The following is a 13,803-nucleotide window of genomic DNA, read 5'->3' on the forward strand; positions in this document are numbered from 1 at the left end:
TCTAATATCACATTTCGCCAACAAGGATTCGAACCTAGGACCTTAGACCAGTGCTGTACCGTGCACGCAACACAATTAAACCATTAACAAGCATTTATAAAATAGCAAACCGTATTCCTCGCCTTGAACCGTACTTTCCGGTTTCATTTAAGCTACACCAATGATACGTGCAGAGATGAAAGCTAGAAATTCGTCAGCTATTTCCAATCTTTGCTCTCAAAGCATTGCGACTAATGCATTCAGGTTTGTCGATGAAAAATATTTTTGAAAATCCTGCTGGCTTTCACGGCTTGACATAGGTATCGACAAGTATTGAGCTTGGTAGGCATGATGAATGAAGCACAGGGGCTTATAAACCTTAAATTGTTTCTACTGAACTGTTCCTAGTTTGCTGGTGGTAGGATATAATTTATATCCACCCGGATAGCGACCACCATACACAAGGCGTTAAAACCCGTCATAGTGAATGTAAGTGTGTCGCGTTCCGGGATCAGGCTGTGTATATCTGGCTCTCTGGCCGGCATAATAGTGTCGACTACTGATGGGTAATCAACTCTCGTCAGTCGCCATTCTATTGGACCTTACTCCACTTACCATCGGAAGCAGTGGGGTCGCTTTGCTGTAGCCAAATAAAAGAAAAGGCTCTTATTCTATGTGATAATGTAAACTATTAATACAGCCGTGTTACGTTATCTTGGTAAAATTTGTGTGGAATGGTATTCTGTTTGTCAATTTCCATTGTCATTAACGTAATGTGCGATGCCTGCTTTTATAATTTGTGAAAACAGCTTCTGGCACAGGGAGTCAGAGTAGTATGTGCTCGGTCAATTATAAAGTGATGTTTTTATATTTATACTAGTTGACCCGACAAACGTTGTCCCGTCTTAACTATGAATTTGCAGCGCGCATTCTGTCAATCGCTGACAGTTATTTCAAACAATTGACAGTTATATAAAATTAATATTGTCATTAAGTTTTCTTAAATTTTCTAATGTTCCGCTCAACTTCCTTAATTTTTTCTTTCATAAGATCCTTCTCCTGATAATAACAAACACAACAACAAAAAATTGGGAACTCAGTCCAGCCGTTCACGCGTGATGGCGTGACCAAGGGAAATAGGGATTCATATTTACATATGTATATAGGTAGTGGTACATGGGATATAAACAGATTGAAAATAAAATTTTCAGTGACAAATTTTGATTAGAATTTGATTAGAAAGCTTCTCTGCTCGGTATCATAAAATGCGTGCCACTGCTGATCCTGGCTTATAGGAGTTGTAGTAGTAGGTGTGAGGGCGGGAAAGTCTCTATTTGATAAGAAAGCAATAGCTTAGTTGCTCAGGATTAGAATTTATATTCGATATAGCGATAGACTTGCTCCCTCAAATTGCGGTATGGATAAGCTTGACGAGATTTCTGGTTGCGCCTCCGCCTAATCCTTCGTCGATAAAGGTGTAAGCTCATTTAAGGTATTTTTACATAGTCTATTATGATTCCTATATCAAATACTAAGGTATCATGCAGATTCTGTCAAGTGCACATATTTCAAATTAATTCACTGCGGTATTTGACTTATTTTTTTATAAATTTTATTAAATAAGTACGACATATAAATTCTAAAACAGAAGAAATAATTGACATCTGATGAAAAATTCACAAGTTTTAAACTATTGAAATTCGGTAGTAGATGTGATTGTCAAAATACAGTAAAGTAACGTAATACTTACATGTGACGTCAGCGGGCGTTACGATGCGTGCGAAAGAAAGAGATGGAGCGATATCCCCACTCCACGCATACTCCTGCACGTAGCAATATTTGAATTGTTTGTTGTATTAATTGCTGTTACATATTAAAATTGCATAAAATCAAACATAGTTAAATACCTTATTGAGGCATCTTTAGAATCACTGATATTTAGCAATGTAAGCAATAGTAATCAAACAAAGTATTGATAAATTGTTACGGTTATTTTCATCTGCCGTACTGTAAATTGATACCGTCTGTGCGGTGCCTGTTTTTTCCCAGAGAAAAATAAAGGATATAAAAGGCCCTCATAAACATAACTTCACAACCATTAACAGTATAGTTTGAGTCATAATAAAAGCGAATGTACGCTTTGCCAAGAGCCAATTGAGCCGAATGTTAAACGTTGCCAAATTTTAATTCTATTATGACTTGCCAATATCGCTTCATGAATTTTTAGTTTGCTTTTACAGTCTATTTGAGTGGAAAATTAAGTTATTAAGGGCGCCTATTTGTCCTCACAAATCTTTATCTCATTAATTTTAAAGGCTTTCAAGCCGTGTTGGGATGAATAGTAGAAATTATGTTATCCAGGCGGATATTCAATAAAAAAATCTTGAGAGAGCGCTTAAAACAACTTTTATTACTCAATTATAAAAAAAAAATATAAATGGACTTCTAATATGTAAGCAATTGGACTAGACATCTTCAATTTATTGAGTTTATACTTGAGTTAACATTTTTTTTTGTCAACAGCATCCAACGAAGAGAACAACCGCCACATAGAACCGGAGCCGCCAAAAGTGTCGCAAGAGACGCTTTTAATCGACCGCCTTACTCAAGAGCACCAGGCTTACCCTCCAGACCTTCTATCATTCCCTCTGAGAGGCCCTCAAGTCTCTCCCGCCGGAGTGACAGCTCAGAACCTGGAGAGTCCTGTCAAATCTCCAGGATACGGAGTTGCATCAGTTAATCCTGCTTTGTACAGCAGGTTTCAGTCTCCGTATCATGGGAACATGATCAGTCCGAAAGGCTACGTTACTTTACCCAGAAGACCACGTGCCCAGGAAAGTTCACTACGACCTCAAGTTTTCTCCACTGTTAACGGAGTTATACCATATTACGACACGTTTAATATGAAACTCTTCCATGGCGCCAACTACTACAGCCTCAACAAGAGTGAGATGGACTTAGGCCCGCTGGGGAAGGTGAGCTCGAACTTCGATGAAGAACTGGAGCCAGCACCCTCACCAGCTCCCGGGACTCCTCACGCGACAATACCAAGAAGCAGCATCAGCTCCCCAAACATTCACAACCAGTTACTAGCTCTGCAAATGGCGAATGACCAAAGACCACTGAAGGTCTTGCTAGCAGAAAATGAATGTTTACTGCGATATCCAAAGGATTTGAAGATAGGGTATAGTGGAAACTTAGTTGGTGGTACATTAGGGAGAAGGACTGCACCGAAACCGCCTCCTAAGCCTAGGAAAAGGAATTCTTGTGAAGTGAAAGAACCATTTTTGATGAATAACAGCGATAATGCAACTCAAGTGTAAAAAATTGTAGCTTGGAATTCTGTGTGCGAGTCTAAACGCCTCGGTATATTTTAAAAGGCTTTTAAATCTCTTTTCGATGCGAAATTCGGAGGTAACGACAGCTTTAGACGCGACTTTCATTTGATTTTATGTTGGCTATGTTTACTGAAATACCATACGTGAAGTTATACCTATTTGTTTTATCGTTCGTGCGATTAATGCGTTATTTAAGCCACTAATCATTATTATTCCTTCTTTTCTTTAATATTGTGAAGTCGACTAGTATCGATAATTAAATACGGATGTCAACCATTAGGTAACCTAATTCGAAGACTAGCCTTAAAAACATAGATTCCAAAAATATCAATTATAAAGGCATTCGTTAATTATGAAATTCAATGTACCCAGCGAAATACCGGTAGCAAATAACCGCTTTGTTTCTATTTGGCACGCTACTTGCTAAACGGAAAATACAATTTCTTGACGTAATTTCTAGGTCGGCTGGAGTTATGCCTACCTTTATTTCGTATCTTAGGTACCGTTTACGACTTGGGTTTCGGATAAAATTTTGTACATTTTAGTTACCTTTTACCTTTTAAGCTACCGAGGCTAAGTATTTTTTTGAACCTCGTTTTGATTGAACCTTAGTGTACTGGAGCTGTGCTTGTTTTTCATTTACCTTTAAGTATGTTTTTATTTTTATCCTGTATAGCGATCAAAAGAACTATCTAGATTTTTTCGTATTGAAATCGTTATACGGAATATTCTGGAAATTATGTAATTTTATTGTGATTATTACGTTTTACATTTTATTGTCTGTGCATTACGATGCAAGTTACCTAAACTGTAAATAATTTCAAAACCGTTCACTTGGTATCACGCACTTTTTTGCTAATCGTATTTACAAAAGACTAAAATTACCATTAAAATAAGTTAATATAACAAAAGTATTTCATAATCTAGTAACGATATAAACGTGTTGACCTACAAGCGAAAATGGGCCTAATTATCACTATAAATTAGTTTGTAAATAGCCGAGTCTCGCACACAATTCTGTACATGACCTAATAGAAGGTACGTAGATATAATTCTCTGAAACTAATTGAACATTATTGGCAGAACTCCAAAGAGAAATGCACTCGGTTCTAGCAAATAGAATTCAATTTTATGCCGAATATACTTCAACTGTTTTATGTTTATATTTAATAACTTCAAGTTTAATGTTCCTTTTAGGTTTTATGAATTTTGAATTGTAAGCAAATACATTTTAAAATTGAAAAATTCTTTCGAATGGTTTTCTATTTCGATTTTTACTGTAAATGTCATAGGGTTGATAATACAATAATATAATTTCCATTTTAGTTTTAAATTAACTTAATTTATATTGAAGAATAGAATTATATTTCATTTTTATCTTCGTGATTGTTTTTAAAAACACTGACATCAAATATATAATTTTAAATTAATAAGTTACATCAATCAATCGTTGAAATTAAAAATATTCTTTTACAAATTATAGAATAGTGCCACTTTAATTAAGTATATTATTTTATGTTTAATATTATTTCTAAACTATTATAAAAATGTTTATTTATAAAATATAATCATTTTTTATTTAAATATAACATCTGTTTTAATGTTAAGGCTGGTTGTTAACAGACGATTTGTGTAAATGCAGACGTATTGCAATCGCCCAACGCCCAATATATTTTATCATAGAAATAAACGTATAACATTCCTCACAGATTAGAAGCTAAAAAGGCGTGTGGAAATTGCAAAGAAGGTGCATGACGCTCGACTATTTATTTTTATCTACTATTTCCCTATTTCTGTAGCCAGTGTAACTACTGGACATAATAAGATTAACATCTCATGTCTCAGGATGGCGAGCACAGTGGAATACTAAACACTACCCTGCAATTCAAGGTGTTGGATGGTGTTTCTACCGTTTATGGGCGGTCGTATCTCTTACCATCAGGCGAACAAGTTCGTCTACTCATTCAAGGCAATAAAAAAAATTTACTTTTGTCTCAGAAATTCTTTAACAGTTATCGATCAGCCTTATTTTATATCAAATCATTTTTATATTTAATTTGTATTCGCAATAAAATTTTATTGGAATTGGATTAATCGTAAAACTTCGTCCCAATAACAATAAGTATAGACTAGTTTTGTTTATAACTCTCCTATTTACTTTTATATTCTTTAACTAGAGATAACTTTTGTACTGTGACGAATCGGATTCCTTCAACTGTGAAAACTCATAGATTGTAAATCGAATGTTTAAAATATATTCGTTTATAGTATTCGATATTGGTGCTTACGATAATAATAAACGACATGCGTCATTTGCTTTGTTTTGTTAAGAACTGTTCGTTTTGGTGTGACATGCAGATTAAAAATACGCATATGAAAATTAATAATTGTTTATTTGAATTTTAGTATTTACATCATCATTGGAGAATGTAAGTGCACACCTTTAAACAATTCATGAAGCGCTTCAAATGGAATAAAAACGCGCAGTAAACGTATTGCAGTTGAGAACTGCGTACTTTTACATACAGGGCGCGATAAAAATGCACTAAGATACGCATATAAAACGCGCGTTTTTAATTATTTTAAAAAAGTCGTACGCGTTGGCTTGTGATAAGTTATGATGGTAAATATGTTTTTTTATTTACTAAAACATAAAGTACAGTATTAATATCAAAGTATTGTAGCCAGTGTAACTACTGGACATAATGAGACTTAACATCTCATGTCTCACTATGGCGGGCGCAGTGGAATACCAAACAATACTTTGTGATTCAAGGTATTGGATGGTGTTTCTACTGTTTATGGGCTGTTTATAGGCGTATCGCTTACCATCAGGCGAACGGCAAGCTCGTCTCGTCATTTAAAGCAATTAAAAAAAAGTATTTATTTTATATTTCATAACCTTATTCAATTTTGGACGAGTGACATTGCAAGATAATGTCTAACGTTGTTAGATCAGTAAATTGATTTATCTTTGTTAGGAATTATAAAAAAGGGCAATAAATACTTGGGGAAAAGCAAGATTATTGCAATATTCACGAGAGTTGTCAGAACCGTATCATTTACTATAAAAACGTTTGAAAATTTTTAAAAATCAAATTTTTTCGTTTACATGAAGATAGGTGGTCAAAATTTGAAAAACACGCACATTTTAGACGTTAATTATAAATAATAGTCTTACAGTTAAATAGATGTACATTGGGCTTTGAATACATAATTTATAAAACTTTTAACAGAACTTAAAATGAGAAGGGATCCATTCATGAAAATATGTATTTTAGTCATAATTTTGTCCCCTCATAATTATAGTTGCGTACTTTGTATAGACCAACCCTTTGGCTCATGGCAGTCAATACAATTTTTTTAATATAATCTTTTCTGATGGTAGGATATATTTTATAAACGGAAGGATAGCGGCCACAGTACACAAGGTGTTAAAACCCGCCAAGGGCCCACGTCAGTGTGTCGCATTCCAGGATCAGCTTGAGTATATCCCGTTCCAACAGGCCGGCATAATTGTGTCGACTATCGAGAGGTAATCATCTGTCGTCAGTCGACATTCAATTGGACCCCGCTCTACTTACCATCAGTTACCGTGCGGCTACTTTACAGTGCCCATATAAAAAACATAGCATCAAGCCTTTATCCCTTCTCAAGGGTAGCCAGATATAAAAAAAACTTAATTTTACAAGTTAATTAAAACTAATTATATTATTAACTCTAAAAAGCTCTGCAATTAGTTCAGATATCTCACCGTATTTAAATTAAATCGCGCGTTTTCATGTGCAGGTAAGGCGGTGTTCACATGTCTGACTCACGCGCTTTGATTAATACATTTCTATTGAAATTATGTACGGATATGGTTCAATGATTCCGAGTACAATACCTTTAGCATATTAACTGAATATACCTAGATAGGTTATCCTGCTTATAAATAACTTTGACTTAAGTCGGACTTAGAAGATAAAGAAATATGTGGTTTATACTGTCCTTTCGAATATATATCTTCGTTTGAAGAAACCTTTGGAAAATTTCTCTAACTTAGAATTAATACGTAGCTTGTTAACAGATTTTTATCTTAGAATCTGTTTATGTAGGTTACAACAATAAAATATAACAATATTACGTTTCCAATTAAAGTCGGTTTATTTGAAATCTTATTAAAATTATTTTAATAACTTCATTACACCAAAATGAACAGTCCTCCTGAAGCGACGGTTACGTTGACAGCGGGCTTCGATCAAGGAATAAATAAATAAAATGGAATACTTACTAAATTCAATTTTATTACAAATAATAGCTAATAGTTAATTGACAGATGTCTTTATTACTTTACTATTATTTTTATAAATATATATTTTTTTTATTGTCAAGCTAGAATTTTATCAAATTATAATGAACAGACAATTTTAATAAATTATCTTAATAACTTTGGATCAATGGTAAGATTCAACTAATCAGAACAAGTTATCTATAAACATTTCAAACTTTATTTTAATATTATTTAGGTTGTTTATCCGAAGGTAGTGGTTAGGATTGTTTATTGTAATCGCTCGTAAATTGACCATACGTATCGCCCCGCCCGCTGTCAATGCAACCGACGCTTTACAAACGCTTTAATTCGGTAGTGTACATAAACCTTTATAGTCAAATTGTATAGAAATTATATAAAGGTGTTTTCCTTAACGAAGTGTCCGAGGACATTAGGTTAAATTTTTAATACTGTAAAAATGTATATATTGATAGATATAATTATACATAACATAGTATATTATATACATTGTGGTGTGAATGATTTGGGAAGGACCAATTGTGCAGAATGATGTGTTGGTTAAAGGAATAATAAATACAAATTTAAATATTGTTGTGTTTTATTTGCTATTCTCTTTTATTGAATGGAAAGAGATAAAACGATTGTGCGGCCATAATCTGACTCATTTCTGGGTATATGTAGGTATAGACAACCCATTATAGATATAGTTGGAATTATTGCTTTATTTCCCATATTTTTCAGTCTATATCCATTTGACAGCTATATTAAATAGACCTGTGTCTCTATTATTTTATACTTAAACTCAAAATTATCTTTATTCAAATAATCTTACACAAGCTGCTTTAAATCGTCATTATACCATTATACTGACATTATGCACTTTTCTAAATACATAAATTATCGCATAAATGAAAATGAAACATAACTGTATTCTCATAAGTATAATTATAATATTTTTATATCAGATTTCTTTTATATGTTAAAAGAATTTGTAGACGGTTCAGAAATCTTACTTATAAATGCGAAAGTTTGTAAAAATTTTGCATGTTGAGATGTGTATTAGAAGTAAACATAAATGTAGCTGAACAAGTTTGAGTGAAATTTTACACACAGATAGACTAAGCCCTAGATTAACACGTAGGCTACTATTTGTCATCGTAATTTGCTTCCGTGGGAAATATTTCTTTTTTTAATCAGTTTCTTTATACAGATAGCACTAGCTTTATACATCGCTATTATGATTTAGGGGCTTTTGTAGTGGGAAAGGCCTTTCAAACTGGCCATGCCCTGAATAGCACATAGTATTACATTATCCCCTCTCTATTACGAAGTGTTTGACGTAGTCTCGCATTAATGACCTATAATAATATCAGCCTTGTATTAAATTCTGTCCCACTGTTGGGCACGGGCCTCCTCTACTACTAAGAGGGATGAGGCTTTAGTCTATCACGCTAGCCAAGTGCGGATTGGTAGACTTCACACGCCCTCGAAATTCCTATAGAGAACTTCTCAAGTATGCAAGTTTTCTCACGATGTTTCCCTTCGCCGTTAAATCAAGCGATAATTCACAAAAATACACACATAATTTTAGAAAAGTAAAAGGAGTGTGCCCTTGGGATTTGAACCTGTGCACATTCTCGGCAATCATTCTACACCCAACTAGACTATCGCCGCTTTTACTGCTATATCCGATGATAAATATAAGCTTTAATTATATGAATAGTTTAGTGTGGACCCAGCATAATAATGTCTATTGAAATTAACTGACTTGTTACAAAAAATCTCAAATCCCATTTTTTTCCCTGACAGCTCCCCAAAACCGTCCATGTCGCTAATTACAACGTTAAAAGCGGTAGATGTCACAAAATGAGATTTTTTGTGCCAGACATAATGTTCAAAGCGTTAATAAATCATTTTTATACCCGCAGTGGTATGTGGGTGGGAAAATTTTAGACCAGTTTAGACGTTCCGGTGTTAGTTTACTTATCTGAATGTAATTGATGTTTGTGTCGAAATTATTTTACTGGATTGTAAAGTTATACGGGCCCAGTTAGTATAGTGGGATTTCGGAGTGACTAAATTGACAGACATGTGCAGTCGGTCTGATTCTTTGCCAACGGATATTTTAAAACAAAACACACATCACGCATTTATCCACGAAGGGGTATGCAAAGGTGCTACCAGGGCACCCACTTTTCGCCAAGTGAGTTCCGTCCCCTGATGTGATGGGGGGCGAAGCTAAGACCAGGCACAAATTTCAATCTCCCGGCTAATACTGAGCAGAAAAACCTAAATATCACTTTGCCCGACCCGGGATTCGAACCCAGGATCTCAGATCGCTGCCGTGCGCATGCAGTACAACTACGCCACCGAAGCAGTTGTCAGGTACAGATATTTTGATGTATATAATTTAATTATACCGTCGACGGTATTTCACTACGGTTCCAGAACTATTTCCTTGTTAGCTGTCCAGACTGCGATCTTCCGACCAAGCGACTTGGTTTTTGTAGGTACTATCATCCATTTGGGTTTTGTATCTCGCATATTCTAACAGCAATAACAACATATAAATATCAAACGTCTCAGTAATAGTTACAGAAGAGATATTTATGTGACCAAGTTTATGCTACATATATTTCAGACCAGTCGCTTATCATTAGACGATTGCTTGAAATTGTATACAAAACTCATATAAAACCTTTATCCGCGTAGGAGTAAGCAAAGGTGCGACTAAGGCAACTACTTCTCGCCGTCTGTTCATGTCTTAGGGGAAGAGCCTATCACTATATCGGGGACAAATTACAGACTTTAAATACCATCAGTATCAACTGAAAAATTCAATTTTATTGCTCAACCTGGGATTCAGTTCTCATCGTGTATTCATGTCATAGAGACAGAGCGAATCGCCATATCGGTCTCAAATTTCAGACTTTAATCAGTATCCACTGAAAAACCCAATTTCTTAGCTCAACCGGGGATTAGAACCCGAGACTGTAAAAGCGGTATTGTATGCACACATTACGCCACCAAAGTTCTCTTTAATCATTTTCAAAAACCCATTAAACAAACCTTCATATTTCAGGTGAAGCTTGATAAAAGCTCGTGTAAGTTCAATCTTGGCAACATTAGCCGGAAGTCGTAAATCAACGAACCCAAAGAGCCGTGATTAGAGGCGACATTTGAAATTTTCGGGACATAACAAAGAATGGGAGACAATTAGGTCAACGCTAATTCGGTTTTGGGACCGACAGAGAGATTAATGTAGGTTTGAGGTGGTTGTTTATGCGTCAGACATTATTTTAGTCATTACTTCATGCTAACAAATCATATTAATGTAAATGAAAAGATCCAGTAGGAAATATAGGAATACAGAAACATTCAGAAACAAAAAACATGTTTTATTTAATTTATTAACAGATGCTACAATAATTATCAGCACATAACTGATTTTTGCATAGATTTAAAAGTAGGACTGCTGGCGTAGTTGTACTGCATGCGCGGTACGGCTCTGAGCTCCTGGGTTCGAATCCCGGGTCGGACAAAAGTGATATTTGGGTTTTTCTGCTCAGTATCAGCCCGGAGTCTGCATTTGTGCCCTATATGGCGATAGGCTCGCCACCTATAATATTATGGGACGGATCACACTTGGCAGAAAGAGGGTGGTGCCTTGGTTGCGTCTCTGCATACCCCTTTGGAGATAAGATGCGTTATTATGTGTGTGTGTTATTATTAAAAGTAGAAGAGTAACATAAAAATAAAATTCATCCTCTATCTTGATAATTGCAAGCCGACCAAAGGACCTTTAAATTCCATAATTAAAATAATTATTATAAATAACATGCAATATACACTAACACTCCCTCTCAGTAGTAGGGGAGGCTCGTGCTCAGCAGTGGGCAAGTATATAATACAGGGCTGATATTATTATACACTAACACGATTATTCATTTATATATAATTTATGGATTTATGCACCTTTTAATAAAGCTAATGCGCAGATTAAAAACGATAAAAGCATTATAAAAAAAGCGTGACGCATTTTATATAGTCTATACACGCCCTTACATGTCAAATCACTCTCAATAAGTACTGCAAGTCACTTTTGTTTGAGTGACATCCAAAGTCAAACGAGTCAATTACGTTTGAAAGCATTGGATTGAAACAGAAAGGTATACGAGCTTTATTGAATGACGTTTACTTGAATACAAATAGAAATGCTACAATATTTGACGACTATTTCTTAAGCCTTTGTTCTCTATCATAGACAAGTATCAAATGAGCCCCTATTGGTAGTTTATAATATATATATATATATATATATTATGTTAAAAATACTTAACCTACGATGCATTACTAACCACAGATATTTACTAGACATTTACTTGCTTTTTTTAAATAACTGCATAACAAAACTAATAAGTTACTGGGCAAACGCTATGATCACCCAGAAATAGACTCTACTTAGATTTATTTCAAAACTTTACATTCCATTGAACCGCGCTCATTATCCTAAGAAACTATTTTTTTTAAATAACACCAACCAATTCCTTGCTTTATAAGTTATACTTCATTGTAAATGTTAAGTTCACCCAGAAATAAAAACTCTACATATAACTTAAATCTCAATGCTTTTTATATATATAAACTGCGCTTATTATGCTTATAAATAAATTTAGTAGTTCTAACAGTTTCATAGAATAGAGGAAAGGATTATATCTTTACTTAGTTAGTTTTTAACCAATATCTGGTTCAAGCTAATCTGAGACTTATGCATTTATTTATTTGAGAAATTAAGGGTGATCGTAATATAAAATTATAATGTTCTTTATTATAGGTTATTATACATTCATTCGGAATAGTTCTGGATTGGTGACCCCGAACCAGAAGGCGCAGCGAAGGCAGGCCCCCCACGAGATGGACCGACGACCTGGTGAGGGTCGCCGGAGTCCGATGGATGAGGGCGGCCCAGAACCGGTCCCTATGACGCTCAATGGGGGAGGCCTATGTCCAGCAGTAGACGATTCCCGGCTGCAATGATGATACATTCATATTCATAAAAAAAAACGATTCTAATCTTACAAGTATACCAGGATTTTGTTATGTACATTCCAGAGGTGGAAGATGATTTTTTCCGAAAGGTTACCCGAAATACTTATTAATACTATTAATGTGGATAGATGCAGCCTAGAATTCGTTCTAATGATAACTAGATGTTACAAATACGAAAGAGAAGCCGCTAGAAATCGGTGGACACTTCACCACTGGTACATGCAAATTTTAAAATAAGACAAATTATAATATTATATGAAGGCCATATAAAAGGCTATCAAAGAAGTCCCTACGATTGAGAATAATTTTATTCTTGACCGAATTCGGATTAAAGACATCATTATATAAAACTGAAAATGTAGATTATTTGGTTGAGATAAAAAAAATATATTTTTTCTGGAACTTTGACTACGAAAATTATTTCTTATAAGTAAAACGTTATTTTTCACAAAAATCGGATTAAATAAAGATAAATATTTGAGTCCCAACTCCTAACCCTGGACAAAAGATAGGTATCATTTTCACATCTCTAGATTCCACTCTCGAAACAAATATTTACCGATGACAATTTGTTTCGTTTCTAGAACTGAATCTAGGATTTCATTTTACGGGCGGTTATCTTGCTGCACTATGAAGACTATTGCACTGAATCTTATACTAGATCGAACCAATAAAGCTACGAGCGTCTACGTGCTACGAGCGTCTACGAGCTACGAAGTACTACACGGTACGATCCTCTACGGGCTACGACAGAAGAATCTCGATCAAGTAGTTGTGAATAAAATACAACTGAGTTTATAAATTCCCTTTAGAGTCATATTCATTGTGTAAGTGTAAAGTAAGCGTGTAACAGACGGCTGTCACTTAGCGAGAGAATGCAAAGAGCCTGCCCTCTTGGGACGGCGGCAAAAAATGCACATTTTACTTACATTCTACTTTTTATTTTTCAACACCTTAATATAAGGCTTAACATTTCAACGTATATTATTTAATACAGACGTTCATTTATTACCGAGGAGCACTATACAGCTAGGTAATTACAATGATTTCGTGAAGCCTAAATTAACGTCTTCATAGATAATTCAAAAAAAGCGGCATTAGCTTAGTAGGTTGCGGAACAGACTGCCGAGACGAATGTCCGCAGGTTCAAATCCCAAGGGCACA

The 13,803-nt window shown here is 34.8% G+C and overlaps 1 protein-coding gene across 2 annotated transcripts in view; it reads left to right on the forward strand.

Annotated features, from left to right (window-relative positions):
- LOC115449426 overlaps positions 1–4,409 on the forward strand; it is a 278,936-nt gene extending 274,527 nt beyond the window's left edge. For both annotated transcript variants that reach the window (XM_030177242.2, XM_030177243.2), the window contains exon 7: positions 2,503–4,409. In XM_030177242.2, coding sequence (XP_030033102.2) covers positions 2,503–3,302 — 800 coding nt within the window. In that variant the 3' untranslated portion in view covers positions 3,303–4,409. The remainder of the gene's footprint in view (positions 1–2,502) is intronic.
- Positions 4,410–13,803: the final 9,394 nt, after the last annotated feature.

Source organism: Manduca sexta, chromosome 7, assembly GCF_014839805.1.
Source record: "Manduca sexta isolate Smith_Timp_Sample1 chromosome 7, JHU_Msex_v1.0, whole genome shotgun sequence".
NCBI lineage: Eukaryota > Metazoa > Arthropoda > Insecta > Lepidoptera > Sphingidae > Manduca > Manduca sexta.